General features: G+C 51.1%; 1 protein-coding gene across 1 annotated transcript in view; it reads left to right on the forward strand.

Moving 5' to 3' along the window:
• Positions 1-12,573, forward strand: part of CDH20 (cadherin 20) — a 95,924-nt gene that overhangs the window by 75,635 nt on the left and 7,716 nt on the right. The window contains exons 8-9 of the mRNA XM_015425709.1: positions 3,371-3,492; positions 8,347-8,464. Coding sequence (XP_015281195.1) covers positions 3,371-3,492; positions 8,347-8,464 — 240 coding nt within the window. The remainder of the gene's footprint in view (positions 1-3,370; positions 3,493-8,346; positions 8,465-12,573) is intronic.

Below are 12,573 nucleotides of genomic sequence, written 5' to 3' on the forward strand. Positions count from 1 at the left end.
GGGGGGGAGGGAGCTGGTCTCCATCTTCTGGAGAGCAGTTGGAATTCCAGGTGATCTCTAGCCCTCACTTGGAGACTGGCAACCTGAGTTCCTGTGGAAGGAACGGCTCCTCTGGAGGGTGGAGTCTATGGCATTATAAGCCACTGAGCCCCCCCCTTCAAACCCCAGCCTCCCCAGGCTCCAGCCCCCAAATTTCCCAACCTGGAAGTGGCAACCCTTTCTCCTTCCCACCCAACAGCCAACCTACCTTTATCTGACCCTGACCCTCTGGTCTCCAGTTTCCCCCCACCCTGGCAGTCTCTTCCGAGGAAAACTGTGGCCCAGTTGTGTGGCGTCGGCCCCCGGGCCAGGCCCACTTGCATGGTAGGGAACCCTCAGGGACTTGTGCAGTGGCACCTCACTTTCCCCTGTATCCCCCTCCCCACGCTATTTCCTCCTTCTGCTCTACTTTCCTCCTCATGTCCTCTCTCAGTAGGCTTCCCAAGTCCTCCCGGGGGGCGGGGAAACCCCCGCCCCAGAGGCCCGTTCCCCTGGACTGGGTGGTGCAGTCAAGCACATGGCCGGTTTCAATACCTGGATGTGGTACCGTGTTTGGCTAGGTCGTTCACAAGTGATGCAGGCCCGATTCAGACACACAGTCGGAAGGATTTACGGGAACGTGGGAGTGATAGATATTGAAACACTTCATGGGATCACTGAGGGCCCTGATTGGGAACCAAATCTCATTGAATTCGAAGGACCATCACTTGAACCACCAGGAGGATAATAAGTGATGTCAGAGTTTAGATTCGGGATGGTACCAGGCGGGCCATTTAGGGTTGTCAAATGTTACTCACCTCTCCGGCGGGGGACTCCTGCATGGCTCCCGGAGCGTACGCGCGCGAAGCACACGCGCGCCGCATGCACATCACAGGGAAGTGACGTCATGACGCCGGGCATGCTGGGGGCAGGGCCACAAACATACAAGGGAAAACCATAGAGTTTTCCCTTGTATGGCCATGGCCCCGCCCCCAGCGTGCCCGGCGTCATAGCGTCACTTCCTGGTGATGCGCACGCCGGGGCGGGGTTCCCCCCAGGGCCCAATTCCCCGGCGTCGGGGAACGGGCCTCTGGGGCGGGGTTTTCCCCGCCCCCCGGGGCGACTTGGCAGCCCTACCCCCTGGAGAGAATGATTATTTTGGAGGGTGGACTCTGTGGCATTATATTCAGCTGAGGCCTCTCCCCTCCCCAAACCCTGCCCTCTTGAGACTCCACCACAAAACCAGAGGTAGGCTCCATGATCCAGTGGATATTGCATGAAAATGCCATGTGCCATGTGTGGGCCACGTGATTAGGGTTGTCAAGTATGATTTTCGCCGCAGCGGGGGACTCCCGGCTGGCGGCAGGAGAGCGCGCTCGCGCCGCATCCACATCACTCGGAAGTGATACAACCACGCCACGTCACTTCCGAGTTTTCCCTCGGATGACCGTGGCCCCACCCCCAGCGTGCCCGGCGTGGTCGCGTCACTTCCGGGTGACATGCACGTCGGGGTGGGGTTCCCCCTGGTGCCCGATCCGCCGGTGGTGGGGAACGGGCCTCTAGGGTGGGGGTTTCCCCGCCCCCCGGGGGGACTTGGCAAGCCTACACGTGATCGTCCATATATGGTGGCCAAACATGGCCGCCAGAGTTTGCGCAATTGCGATGGCCCTTTTTGGAGGCACTGTGGTTGTGGGAGGTGCTGTGGTTGATTGTGTGGATCTGGGAGGAGCTGCAGGTCCACACGATTGGCACTCCCAGTATCCTGAATTGTGGGAGTATTTCATAATGGATAAAATTAAAGATAATTTACAAAATACAACTGTTCAGGTTTGTCAGTATAGTTTACTTGACAAATGGCTTCCTTTTACCGAAAAGAATCTGCAGACTTCTGTTGTTTTTAATAATTTAAAGAAAAAAGATCAACATATTTTTTATTTACCCATCACCGACAGTGTTAATTGTTTATATATTTTGAACCACACGGCCTTAATCCTTTTGAGAGTTATATTTTATTTATTTATTTAAAAAAATTGTTCTTGTTCTGGTTAATGTTTCTTCAGTTAAGGTTTAGTTTTTCCCTTCTGATGTTTAACTAAGCGAATGTAATGGTATATTTGTAACGTACAATTTTTCTCTTAAATGTTACATGAATGTTGCCGGGAAGCTATTATATATTATGTATATGTTGAATTGACCAAATAAAAAATGAATAAAATAATAATAATTGGCTCTTCCAGGCAACCCCTCACTGGGTCATGGGCAGTGTTCCCTCTAAACTGAGTTAGTGTGAGCTAGCTCACAGTTTTTTAGCCTCCAGCTCACAAATTTTTGTCCTAGCTCAGGAAGAATGGCTCCAGAGCAAACTAATTTATGCAGTAGCCAAATTGCTCGCTCAAAACTTTAATGCCAGTAGCTCACAAAGTAGAATTGTTGCTCACAAGACTCCACAGCTTAGAGGGAACCAGAGGTCATTTTGGGGGAGATCGCGGGGGATCACAGTTCCCTCTGGTGAGGTACGGGGGGGTGGGGCACATGACGAAGCCCCGCCCCCCGCTTCCGGCCACCCCACTTCCGGCCCTCATTCAGCCAGGAGGAGGCAGGAGAAGAGGGAGGGTAAGTTGCTTCCTCCCTGCCTCTCCCCACCCCTGCCTGCCTGGGGGCAGGGAGGACCATCGCGGGGCTTCCTTGCACTCCCGCCGGCCTTGCAGGTCCACCGCCGGACCCCTCATGGGCCGGCGGCAGCTGCCGGGACCGTTGGGGGCAGGGTGTGTGGCCTTATGACACACTTCCGGTGATGTCAGGGGGTGTGGCCTTATGACACACTTCTGGTGATGTCAGGGGGTGTGGCATATGCTAATGAGTTATGCTAATGAGTTCCCCTAGCACTTTTTCTATGAAATGACCCCTGGAGGGAACATTGGTCATGGGCCCACTGCTGCCCCCCCCCCAGTCCCCACGTGCTGCTTCATAGAGGCAGCCGACTATGTGAAGAGAGCTAAACTGCATATCACTAAAGCCTGGTTTTCTTTATTCTTTGATGCGGAAATATCTGGTCCGATGCCAAACACAATCCTCTTACTCGTCACAAGTAAAAAAAGATGTTTCGCTTTTCCAGTTTTGAAAAAAAAAAAACCAAGAAGCAAATTCAGTACATATTTTGATATATAAAACTGGGAAGATGGGGAGTCACATCAGTAATTAAAACAGAGTTTGAAAAGCACAACAGCACGTCGCTTGCCCACCTGCTTTTCTCTTGAGACTGTGGTTTCCAGTACAGATTCACGCACTCCGGTGTAATATGCCACGGGAGAGGCTCCCCGGTTCTAATGTGTGTTGTTCCGCTTTCTTTCAGACAACCCTTCCCAAGTCGGCAGCGTTACAGTCACCATCAGAGTCCTGGATGTGAATGACAACGCTCCCGAATTCCCCAGGTTCTATGAGACGTTCGTCTGTGAAAATGCAAAGCCCGGACAGGTGAGAGGTTCAGAACTTTGTACGAAACTGTGGCCATCTTCTGTGCCAGTACTCCACTGCATATCCTTACCCAGCACAATGAGAAATTGCACTGCAAACTCTTGTATACCTATCTGTTATGGCTTTATTACAATGCCACAAGAGTAAAGGTAAAGGTAAAGGTTTCCTTGCTCGAAAGCCAGTCGAATCCGACTCTAGGGTTGCGGTGCTCATCTCCGTTTCAAAGCCGAAGAGCCAGCGCTGTCCGAAGAAGTTTCCATGGTCATGTGGCCGGCATGACTAAACGCAGAGGCGCACAGAACGCTGTTACCTTCCCACTGAAGTGGTACCTATTTATCTACTTGCAATTTCTTGCTTTCGAACTGCTAGGTTGGCAGGAGCTGGGGCCAGAGATAGGAGCTCACTCCGTCCTGCGGCACCCGGGTCTCGAACTGCCGAACTACTGACCTTCCGGTCTGCAGTTCTGCATCTTAACCACTTGAACCACCACAGCTCTTGGGTCTTCCCTACCCTGCTCTATATGACTGGTGTCAAAGACAAGGCTGCTATGGGATGCCTAATGGCCTGTGCTGCGTCTCATTCCCGTGGGCTCAGTTGGCTGAAGGGGTAGAGAACTGCTCCCAATGTGTGAGCTGTGGGTTGTCATCCAGCCTCCCCCTGCTATATGCTCAGCCTGTTCCTGTGGACCAAACAGTAAGCTCTGCCTCATGCCAGTTGCCCCCCCCCACCAGCAGTGGGACACAAAGCAATGCCCCATGTGCAACCAAGGTGCCTTCCCACAATGAGCTATTGGGGGAGCTGATGGAGACTGTCTTTTGGAGAAAGTGCACTTGACAACCGAGGCTGCCGTATACTGAATTGGAGAGCCAGTTTGGTGTAGTGGTTAGGAGGCTCTAATCTGGGAGAACCGGGATTGATTCCCCACTCCTCCATATGTAGCTGCTGGATGACCTCGGGCAAGCCATAGTTCCGTCAGAGCTGTTCTCTCAAGAGCAGTTCTCAAGAGAGCTCTCTCAGCCCCACTTACCTCACAGGGTGTCTGTTGTGGGGAGAGGAAGGGAAAGGAGTTTGTAAACTGCTCTGAGACTCCAAGGGAAGGGTGGGGCATAAATCCAATCTCCTCTTCCTCCTCCTCCTCCTACTTTGTCAGCATTGTCTGCTTGGCCTGGCAGCAGCACTTCAAGGTCTCAGGTCAATGGCTCAGTGGTAGAGCATCTGCTTGGCACGCAGAAGGTCCCAGGTTCAATCCCTGGCATCTCCAGTTAAAAGACCTGGCAGAAGGTTATGTGAAAAACCATTGACTGAGACCCCAGGGAGCTGCTACCAGCCAGAGCAGAAGATAGCAACTTTGATGGACTGATGGTCTGATTCAATATGAGGCAGCTTCATGTGTCAAGGTCCTCCACATCACCTACTACCTGATCCTTTTAACCAGGGCTATTTTTGGGCAGGAACGCACAGGAACGGAGTTCCGGCTGGCTCCCACGCCCAGCAGGAACTCATTAGCATAACAGGCCAAACCCAACAGCAAAAACTCATTAGGATTGGCTACATTAGGGATGTGTGGCCTAACATGCAAAGGAGTTCCTGCTACAAAAAAAGCCCTGGGTTTTGACCACAAACAAGGTAAACAGAATAAGAAGCAAAAGGTGGGTGTGGCTGGATGACCACACTTTTGGTAACATGGGGGTGTGGCCTAATGTCCTAATGAGCTGTGCTGTCAGGGGTATGACCTAATAGGCTAATGAGTTTCTGTTGTTGGGTGTGGCCTATTATGCTAATGAGTTCCTGCTGGGCTTTTTCTACAAAAAGAGCCCTGCTTTTAACTGCAGACGCCGGGGACTGAACCTGGGACCTTCTGCAAACAAGGCAGATTCTCTACCACAGAGCCACAGCCCTCACCCCAATATGTCCCCATGTTCCCGCCCTAGCAACTTCAGCCTATGTACCCTGCAAAAGACTGGTGTTCCTGAGCTCCACCCAGGACCTAGACTTGAGCCCTTGGCAGGAGAGGTCTTGGGCATTCCATCGGCATTATGCCTGCTGGTCAAGCAACAGAACCATGTGATGGCCAGAGGGCCCACGTTCTCTTCCCTTTTTGTGAGCCCGGAAGCAAGTGGGGAACTTGAGCTCACATCTGCAGAGCTCCCTGCCACATGTGTTCTCCAGGGCACCAGTCATGCCACAGGGCTCCTGCCAGGGGAGGGTGCAGCGTCCCCTTTGTTTCTTTCCTTGGTATATACTCCACCTGCCATAGTGGGTGGGGTGGGGGACCGCCACATGCTGCTGTTGTTGGGGTTGCTTGTGTCGAGGTTGCCACGGGCTCAGGTGCGACTTCAGTGTCTCTCTCTTCGGGTTCTCACCTGCTAGTTATCCCACCCCCACACCACCCTCCACTTAGGGAGGTCCACCTGATATCAACTTGCTTTTCCCATCATCGCATCCCCCCTACGGAACAGGAAGCATAGCGAGTCTACTCTGTTTGCTAGGGCTTTTAATGAGGTATAGGCTGCAGGCGTTTATCCAGGGGAAAAGGATTATGTGGGGTTTTATTGTATTTTTGCTGTAAGCAGCCTTGAGCTACGGGAAAGGCAGGGTATAAATACTTTAATAAAATAAAATAAGCATAAATATCTCCAATTCCATGCCAATGACACGTTGGTGTCAGAGCCTTAGGTTTGGGCTGTTAGTGGCATTTCATAAGTCTGGAAGTCACACGATGAGTGTCACTGGTTTAGCCAGTTCCCACTCTTGTGCTGTGGTGGCTCAAGTGGTTAAGACGCTGAACTGCAGGCTGTGGAAAGTCGGTAGTTACGTCAACTCCTGTTACGTCAACTCCTGCCACCTTCCACGAAAGTGATGGCCTCTCTTCCTGTGTCCCTGGATTGTTTTGCTCATATGGAGACTGTGTTTTTTGGAGCACCTCAGGGTGATCTTGCTGGTACTTGGCCTATGCAGCTCAGTGCACTGCAGGAGTACTGTCTGCAAATGTCCTTGCCACATTCCTCAGTTGCCTCCTCCTTGTAGCGTTGGTGTATCTGGCTCGACATTTGCCAGGAGCTTTCTTGGGGGCAGTAAGAGGTGAGAGGTGTGAGGGGGAGTTGGTGTGATGGAGTGGTTCATAAGGGAGGCATGCATCAAAATGGCTCCTAGAAATGTCCTTTACTATCTCCCCATGAACATTCATACCCTGGCCCTGCTCCTACACCTGACAGCCTGTCTGGTGTGTGTGGGGGGGTTGTATTTAAAGGCATCAGGGAGGCTGGGCCAGCAGTAGTGCTAACACAATCCTGCTGAGCAAACCTCCCCGGCAGCTGTAACCATCCCACCTCCTCTCCTACACCTGACAGACAGCTGCCTGTCCAGTGTAGGAGGGGGAGGGGGAGGAGTATTAGAAGCCACTGTGGAGGCAGGACCGGCAGGATCACTAAGGCGTTACTGCTGGGGCGGGCTCCCTTGTGGCTTTAAGCACCCTGCAACCGCTGCTGCAGACAACCGCCTGTTAGGTATAGGAGGTGGGGGGGAGTGTGTTGGAAACCATCCCACCTCCTCTCCTACACCTGACAGGCAACTGCCTGTCCACTGTAGGAGGAGGAGGGGGGAGGAGTATTAGAAGCCACTGTGGAGGTGGGGCTGCACTTAACAGACATCCGCCTGTTAGGTGTAGGAGGTGGGGGGAGTGTGTTGGAAGCCATCCCACCTCCTCTCCTACGCCTGATAGGCAGCTGCCTGTCCAGTGTAGGAGGGGGAAGAGTATTAGAAGCCACTGTGGAGGTGGGGCTGCACCTGAGAGACAACCGCCTGTTAGGTGTAGGTGGTGGGGGGAGTGTGGTGGAAGCCATCAGAGAGAGGCTGAGCCAGCAGCTTTACTTCACCTCACAGGTGGTTCTTGGCCACTCCTGATTTCCTCAACTGTCATTAGCTGTCTGCAGTCCCCTGTAACTGTTGGCTTTTTTTACCTCAGAACACTGAGCTCTGCAGCTGACCAATGAGAGAGTGGGGGTGCAGAGAGTCAGCTGCCTGGCAGCCGCATAGGAATCAATGGCAGGAGCACATTTCCCCCCTTTTGACCCACTTAGGGGTCGAATGTCTAAAAATCCCTTCTTAGTGAGCACCTATACCACGGTAGGATCACTCTCCCTGAATTTGGTGTCTCTAGGTCCAGCGGTTTGGCCTGGGCGTTGATTTTACGGTGAGGGGACTTTCATTTATATATATAGATGAGTGGGGTGGAGCAAGTAGATAGAGGGAGCTTTCTCTCCCTCTCCCGTAATATTCAGGCGCACCCAATGAAATTGTTGGTAAATAGGTTCAGGACAATCCAAGAGCAAATACTTCTTCACTCAACGAGTAACTATTAAATTGTGAGATTCAGTGTCAGTGGAGGTAGGCAGTGATGGCCACAAGCATAGACAGCTTTAAAAGGGGGTTAGGAAGATTCCTAGAGGGGAGGTCGTTCAGTGGCTCCCAGCCACGGGGAATGAAAGGAGCCCCTATAGACACAGGCAGCAAACCAGTGCTGGAAGGCAACATTAGGCGAGGGCCTCAGCCTCTATGCCCTGTTTGTTTGGCCCTCGTCTGGGGCAACTGGTTTGCTGATGTATGAAACAGTGTGCTGGATGAGACGGACCTCCAGTGTGATCCAGCCGGCCTTGTGTTCTTACAACCTTTTGGTATGAGGTGTTTTACCTCACCCTTATCCCTCACACATTTCCCACTGCGTTAGCGGCTCACTCTCAAACTGCTCCGCTGGCTTTGTTTTCAAAGTGCAATCCTGAAAAGCTGTTTCTTCCGCCGCCACCACCACCGGCGGCATTGTCATCGGTCTTTCTGTTTTGTTCCTGTGTCCCACAGCTGGTTCAGACAGTTAGTGCCGTCGACCAGGATGACCCACAGGAGGGACAGCACTTCTACTACAGCTTGGCGCCCGAGGCAGCCAACAACCCCAATTTCACTCTGAGGGACAATCAAGGTAATTGGAGCGGACGCCGTTTGTTATGCTAAGTAATGTCTTCCTCAGCGAGTCGGACCTGAGAAGGCCGAGTCTTCACGCGACGTCATGAGACTGCCAGGGCCAATAATGCCCAGTGACACCTGCCCCTTAAAGGCAGCGATAAAATGACATATAATTTTACATTCTCTACAGCTGTACTGAGTCTGCCCCTCCATACACATTTCACACTGACAGGTTCTTTTATTTTGAGGAGATGCGCCAGTGTTGTACAAATCTTAGCCGCCTTGTCATCCTGAGGGCATCTTCTCTGAATGGGATTTTTTTTATTTATTTTTTGCTGAAAAGTAGATGTTTTAAAAGGGTCAAGCTTGAAACTGGAATTGGGACAACAATTAGAGGAGAAATATTTTGCTCTCTTCTTGGGTTCTGAGCTTTTCCGCCGGGAGCACTGAAAGGGATTGTGGGGGGTGGGGTGGGGGGGTGTTTCCCCCTGAGATTAGTTTTGTTCTCCTGTAACACTAAATTAATAGTCGCCTGCTTTTTATAAAAATGTAAATGAGTCATACGAGATGACATTTGGCACAGAAATAAGATGCAGTTTTTAAAAGTGAGAAAGGTAGACAGAGAAAAATCTTTAAAAGAATCCTTTCAAAACACAAGGAAACTGGTCACAAGAGCAGAAATAGGGAGCTATCCACTTACGTGCAGAAAGAAACATGCTTTCTTCATCGTTGTGCTTATAACTTTTCAAATGGTGTTTATTTGTCTGAAATATTTGTGTCCTGCTGTATTTCCTGGGACCCAAGGTGGAAAACAATGCAACAGAAAAGTCGCAAGGACATAAAAGCATCAGTTAACAGATAAAAAATACAGAGGTTTAAAAACAAAAACAGAGAGCTAGATCTGCGGAAACAGCCACTTCTGTAGATACTAGAAGTCCACTTTGCCCAGAAACTCCTCAGGTCAAGTGGGCTGGTTGTGGAACCTTCTCCGACAACTACATGGGTACAAGGGGCTCTAGTTAGATGGCATTTCAGTGGAAGAGCATCAGTTCTCTGTAGACGCAACCTAGAGATGGTTCTTGAAGAGTGCCGATGCTCTTTCAGGATGCTCTGGTCATAGCTAGGCCAACCTCCTTCATCAACTGCCAAACTCATTTCTAAGGCATAAATCCTGAGAGGGTCCTGTCAGCTGAGGCTAGCACACATTTGGGGCAGTGGAAGAAATTGTTAACCGAGGCCAAGCCCATGGATGCTGTCATAATCCTAGGCCTGTAGCAGTGTGGCCTACAGGCTCTAGGGAGGCCTAGTGGCTCCAGGGAAGCCCGTACTAGAGTAGCTATCAGGGCCTAGATTTCCCAAGGCTCCTTTGGACCCTGCGATTGGCCAACAGGAGATTTGGTGGGAAAACCTACACCAGCAGAATAGAGGGTGTTGCCTGGGAAGAAGGGATAAAAGGCCTTATGCCCAAAGTGGGAGGGTGTTCAGTCCCAGGGAGCAGAGCCAGTGTGAAGCTGCTGCAGATGGAGGAATCCCCCATCCAACAACGGTGAGTCAGCTTGAGGCCAAAGACCTAGGGAAGGCTAGGTACAGTATAGTCAGACGCGTCGGGGTTTCTTATTTTGCTAGTTGACCTACCTTTACTGTGCTCGTTTTTCCTACATGTTTTAAAATTACAGTTGTTGCTAAATCTCTTTTAATAAAAATAGTATGTTACTCTGCCTGGTTCCTCACGCCTCATTCGGTCACTTATAAGGGGAAACCTGCTGGGAAGAGGAGTGTATAAAGGGGTCGGGGTGGGTGCTCTGGGCCCTCCCGAGGAGGCCCCTACCAGAGTGGTGGCAGCCATTGGAGAACCTTTCTAGCCACTGCTCACGACACCACCTCTCCCAGCATGACCCCCAGCCCACAACAGATGCTTTCGCACATTTTGTATAAGGCAGTTTTGACCCACTTCAGCAACCGTTTGCAAGTGGACTTTGCCATTTCGTACAGTAAAATCCAGTTGCAAAGTGCACTGAAAGTGTGTGATTTAGTGTGTGTGAAAGCAGCCTATGGCCCTGGTCACGCGGGGGGGAGGCGTGGCTAATTCCCGGTCGAGGTCCCGTGGTTCGGGGGAAATGCCGATCAGACGGGTATCCTGCAGCGCGGCACAGAAGCCATGCCGCGCAATCGCACTAGCAATCGCTCTTTGTGCGCATGCGCTGTTGGGCGCTGTTGCACAACCTGCAGAGACGGACAGCGGTGGGCACCGGATGCCACGTAAGTCCACTGGGAACGCGATCAGATGCTCGCCCTTGGCCCGCGGTTTCAGGAAACTAGTACCTTGTAGGTACTAGTTTTTAACTCCGTACCTTCAGCGGGGAGCCACGGGTTCGCCACGGGAGCACTGCGCTTCCCAGATGTTGGGGTGAGATCACGCCCGGAAAATCCGCAGGACTCCCGTGCCTCTCCCGCGGCAACTTTGCCGTGCGACCGGGGCCTATATATGTCTTTCAAGATGGACCCTGTGCTGCCGCAGTTTACCCCCTAGCCCTTTTCCCCAGCTGCCTTGCCTACCTGCATGAATTTCTGTTGCGCTTGGAAAGAAACGGTAGCAGAATAAAGCAGTCACAAAATAAACACTACTATAGCATCACCTTGTGGTGAAGATAATTATTCCCATATCCTAAGAACTGGCAAAAAGTACAGCTGGTCTGAAGCACCCACCACTTGCTTCCACGAATGCTTTCACCTCACTAAGAAGTGATATTAAAGAATGACTAGGCATTGCTCTCTGTCATCAATACCTCTAAATCTCAACAGTTAACCCAGAGACTGGAGCCATGAACACAGAAGACAAATCTTTCTTCTTTTTTTAAAACATTTTTATTGCTTTTAATCTCTACACACTACAGGGAATAAGGGTGTAAGGGATCTTCTAAACTATAATACAGAGTTAGCAAGGATCATATAACGGTCTCACATCAATTTCTGGGTGTTTCCCTATTGTTTAGTTTTTTAAAGAAATGGAGGTTAGCTATTAATATTACTAATTCAAACAAATGCAAGCATAACTAGTCATAGCGGGTGCATCTTAGTATTTCAATAAAAAAGAAATCATATATTCAGAGTTAAGCTATTCGTCGGTTTTCTTTCCTCCACGTTTGTTTTTATCAAAGGTCAGCTTAATTTTGGGAGGCTTAAGTACTAATAAAGATGTGATTAAAAAAAAAATTGGGAGGCTTAGGAGCTGCTACTCCTAATTCTGGTTCAGAGTCCAGAGTTCCTTCTGAAGAACTACTCAATGAGCTACCACTGCTTCTCGATCCGTGTTCGCTAATATCTTCTGTAGCATTTTTGTCCTCCGCTTTTTCTTTTCCTTCCACTGAACTTTGGTGCTGTTCCAGAAATGCTTTTGCAGATCTTTCTACAAACATGAGGGAAAAATTGAGAAATTGAAAAACCTGAGGAAAAAATTGAAAAACAAATGTACTGGAGGGTTAATGCCCCCTAAAGTAATAGAAGCAGCAGCTATCACTTTAAGAAACAAATGTCATCTGTGGCTGTTGCTAGCTGACCACAACAGTGTTGCCAGCTGAAGCCTTGGTTTCCCTCAGTAGAAAGGAAGGGAAGGGGCAGAGCCCTTTCCAGGGACGTTTTGGCCCCCAAGGGAGAACTCAGCGGGGGCGAGGCCCACCAGCAACCACCAGATGACTCAATACCACACAACTTGAATGACTCACTCAGGACTGGCTGCTTGCTGCTGTTCAACAGCAGCACTTCCTGCCACAAAAGCCAGTGCGGCGTAGTGGTTAGCGCTTCAGATTAGGATAGGCTTGCCAAGTCCCACCGGGGGGCGGGGAAACCTCCACCCCAGAGGCCCGTTACCTGCCGCCGGCAGATCGGGCCCCAGGGGGATCCCCACCCCCAAAGCACATGACGTGCCCGGAGTCAGCACGTCACCCGGAAGTGACGCAGCCACGCCGGGTGCGCCAGGGGTAGGGCCACGGTCATCTGAGGGAAAACTCTATGTTTTCCCCTCGGATGACCGCGGCCCCACTCCCGGCGCGCCTGAGGCGGCCGCGTCACTTCCGGGTGACGTGGTTGCGGGGCGGGCTCCCAGACCGTGGCTGGGGGGCCCCCCCG

This window comes from Gekko japonicus, unplaced genomic scaffold (assembly GCF_001447785.1).
Source record: "Gekko japonicus isolate JY-2015 unplaced genomic scaffold, Gekko_japonicus_V1.1 scaffold1461, whole genome shotgun sequence".
Lineage (NCBI taxonomy): Eukaryota > Metazoa > Chordata > Lepidosauria > Squamata > Gekkonidae > Gekko > Gekko japonicus.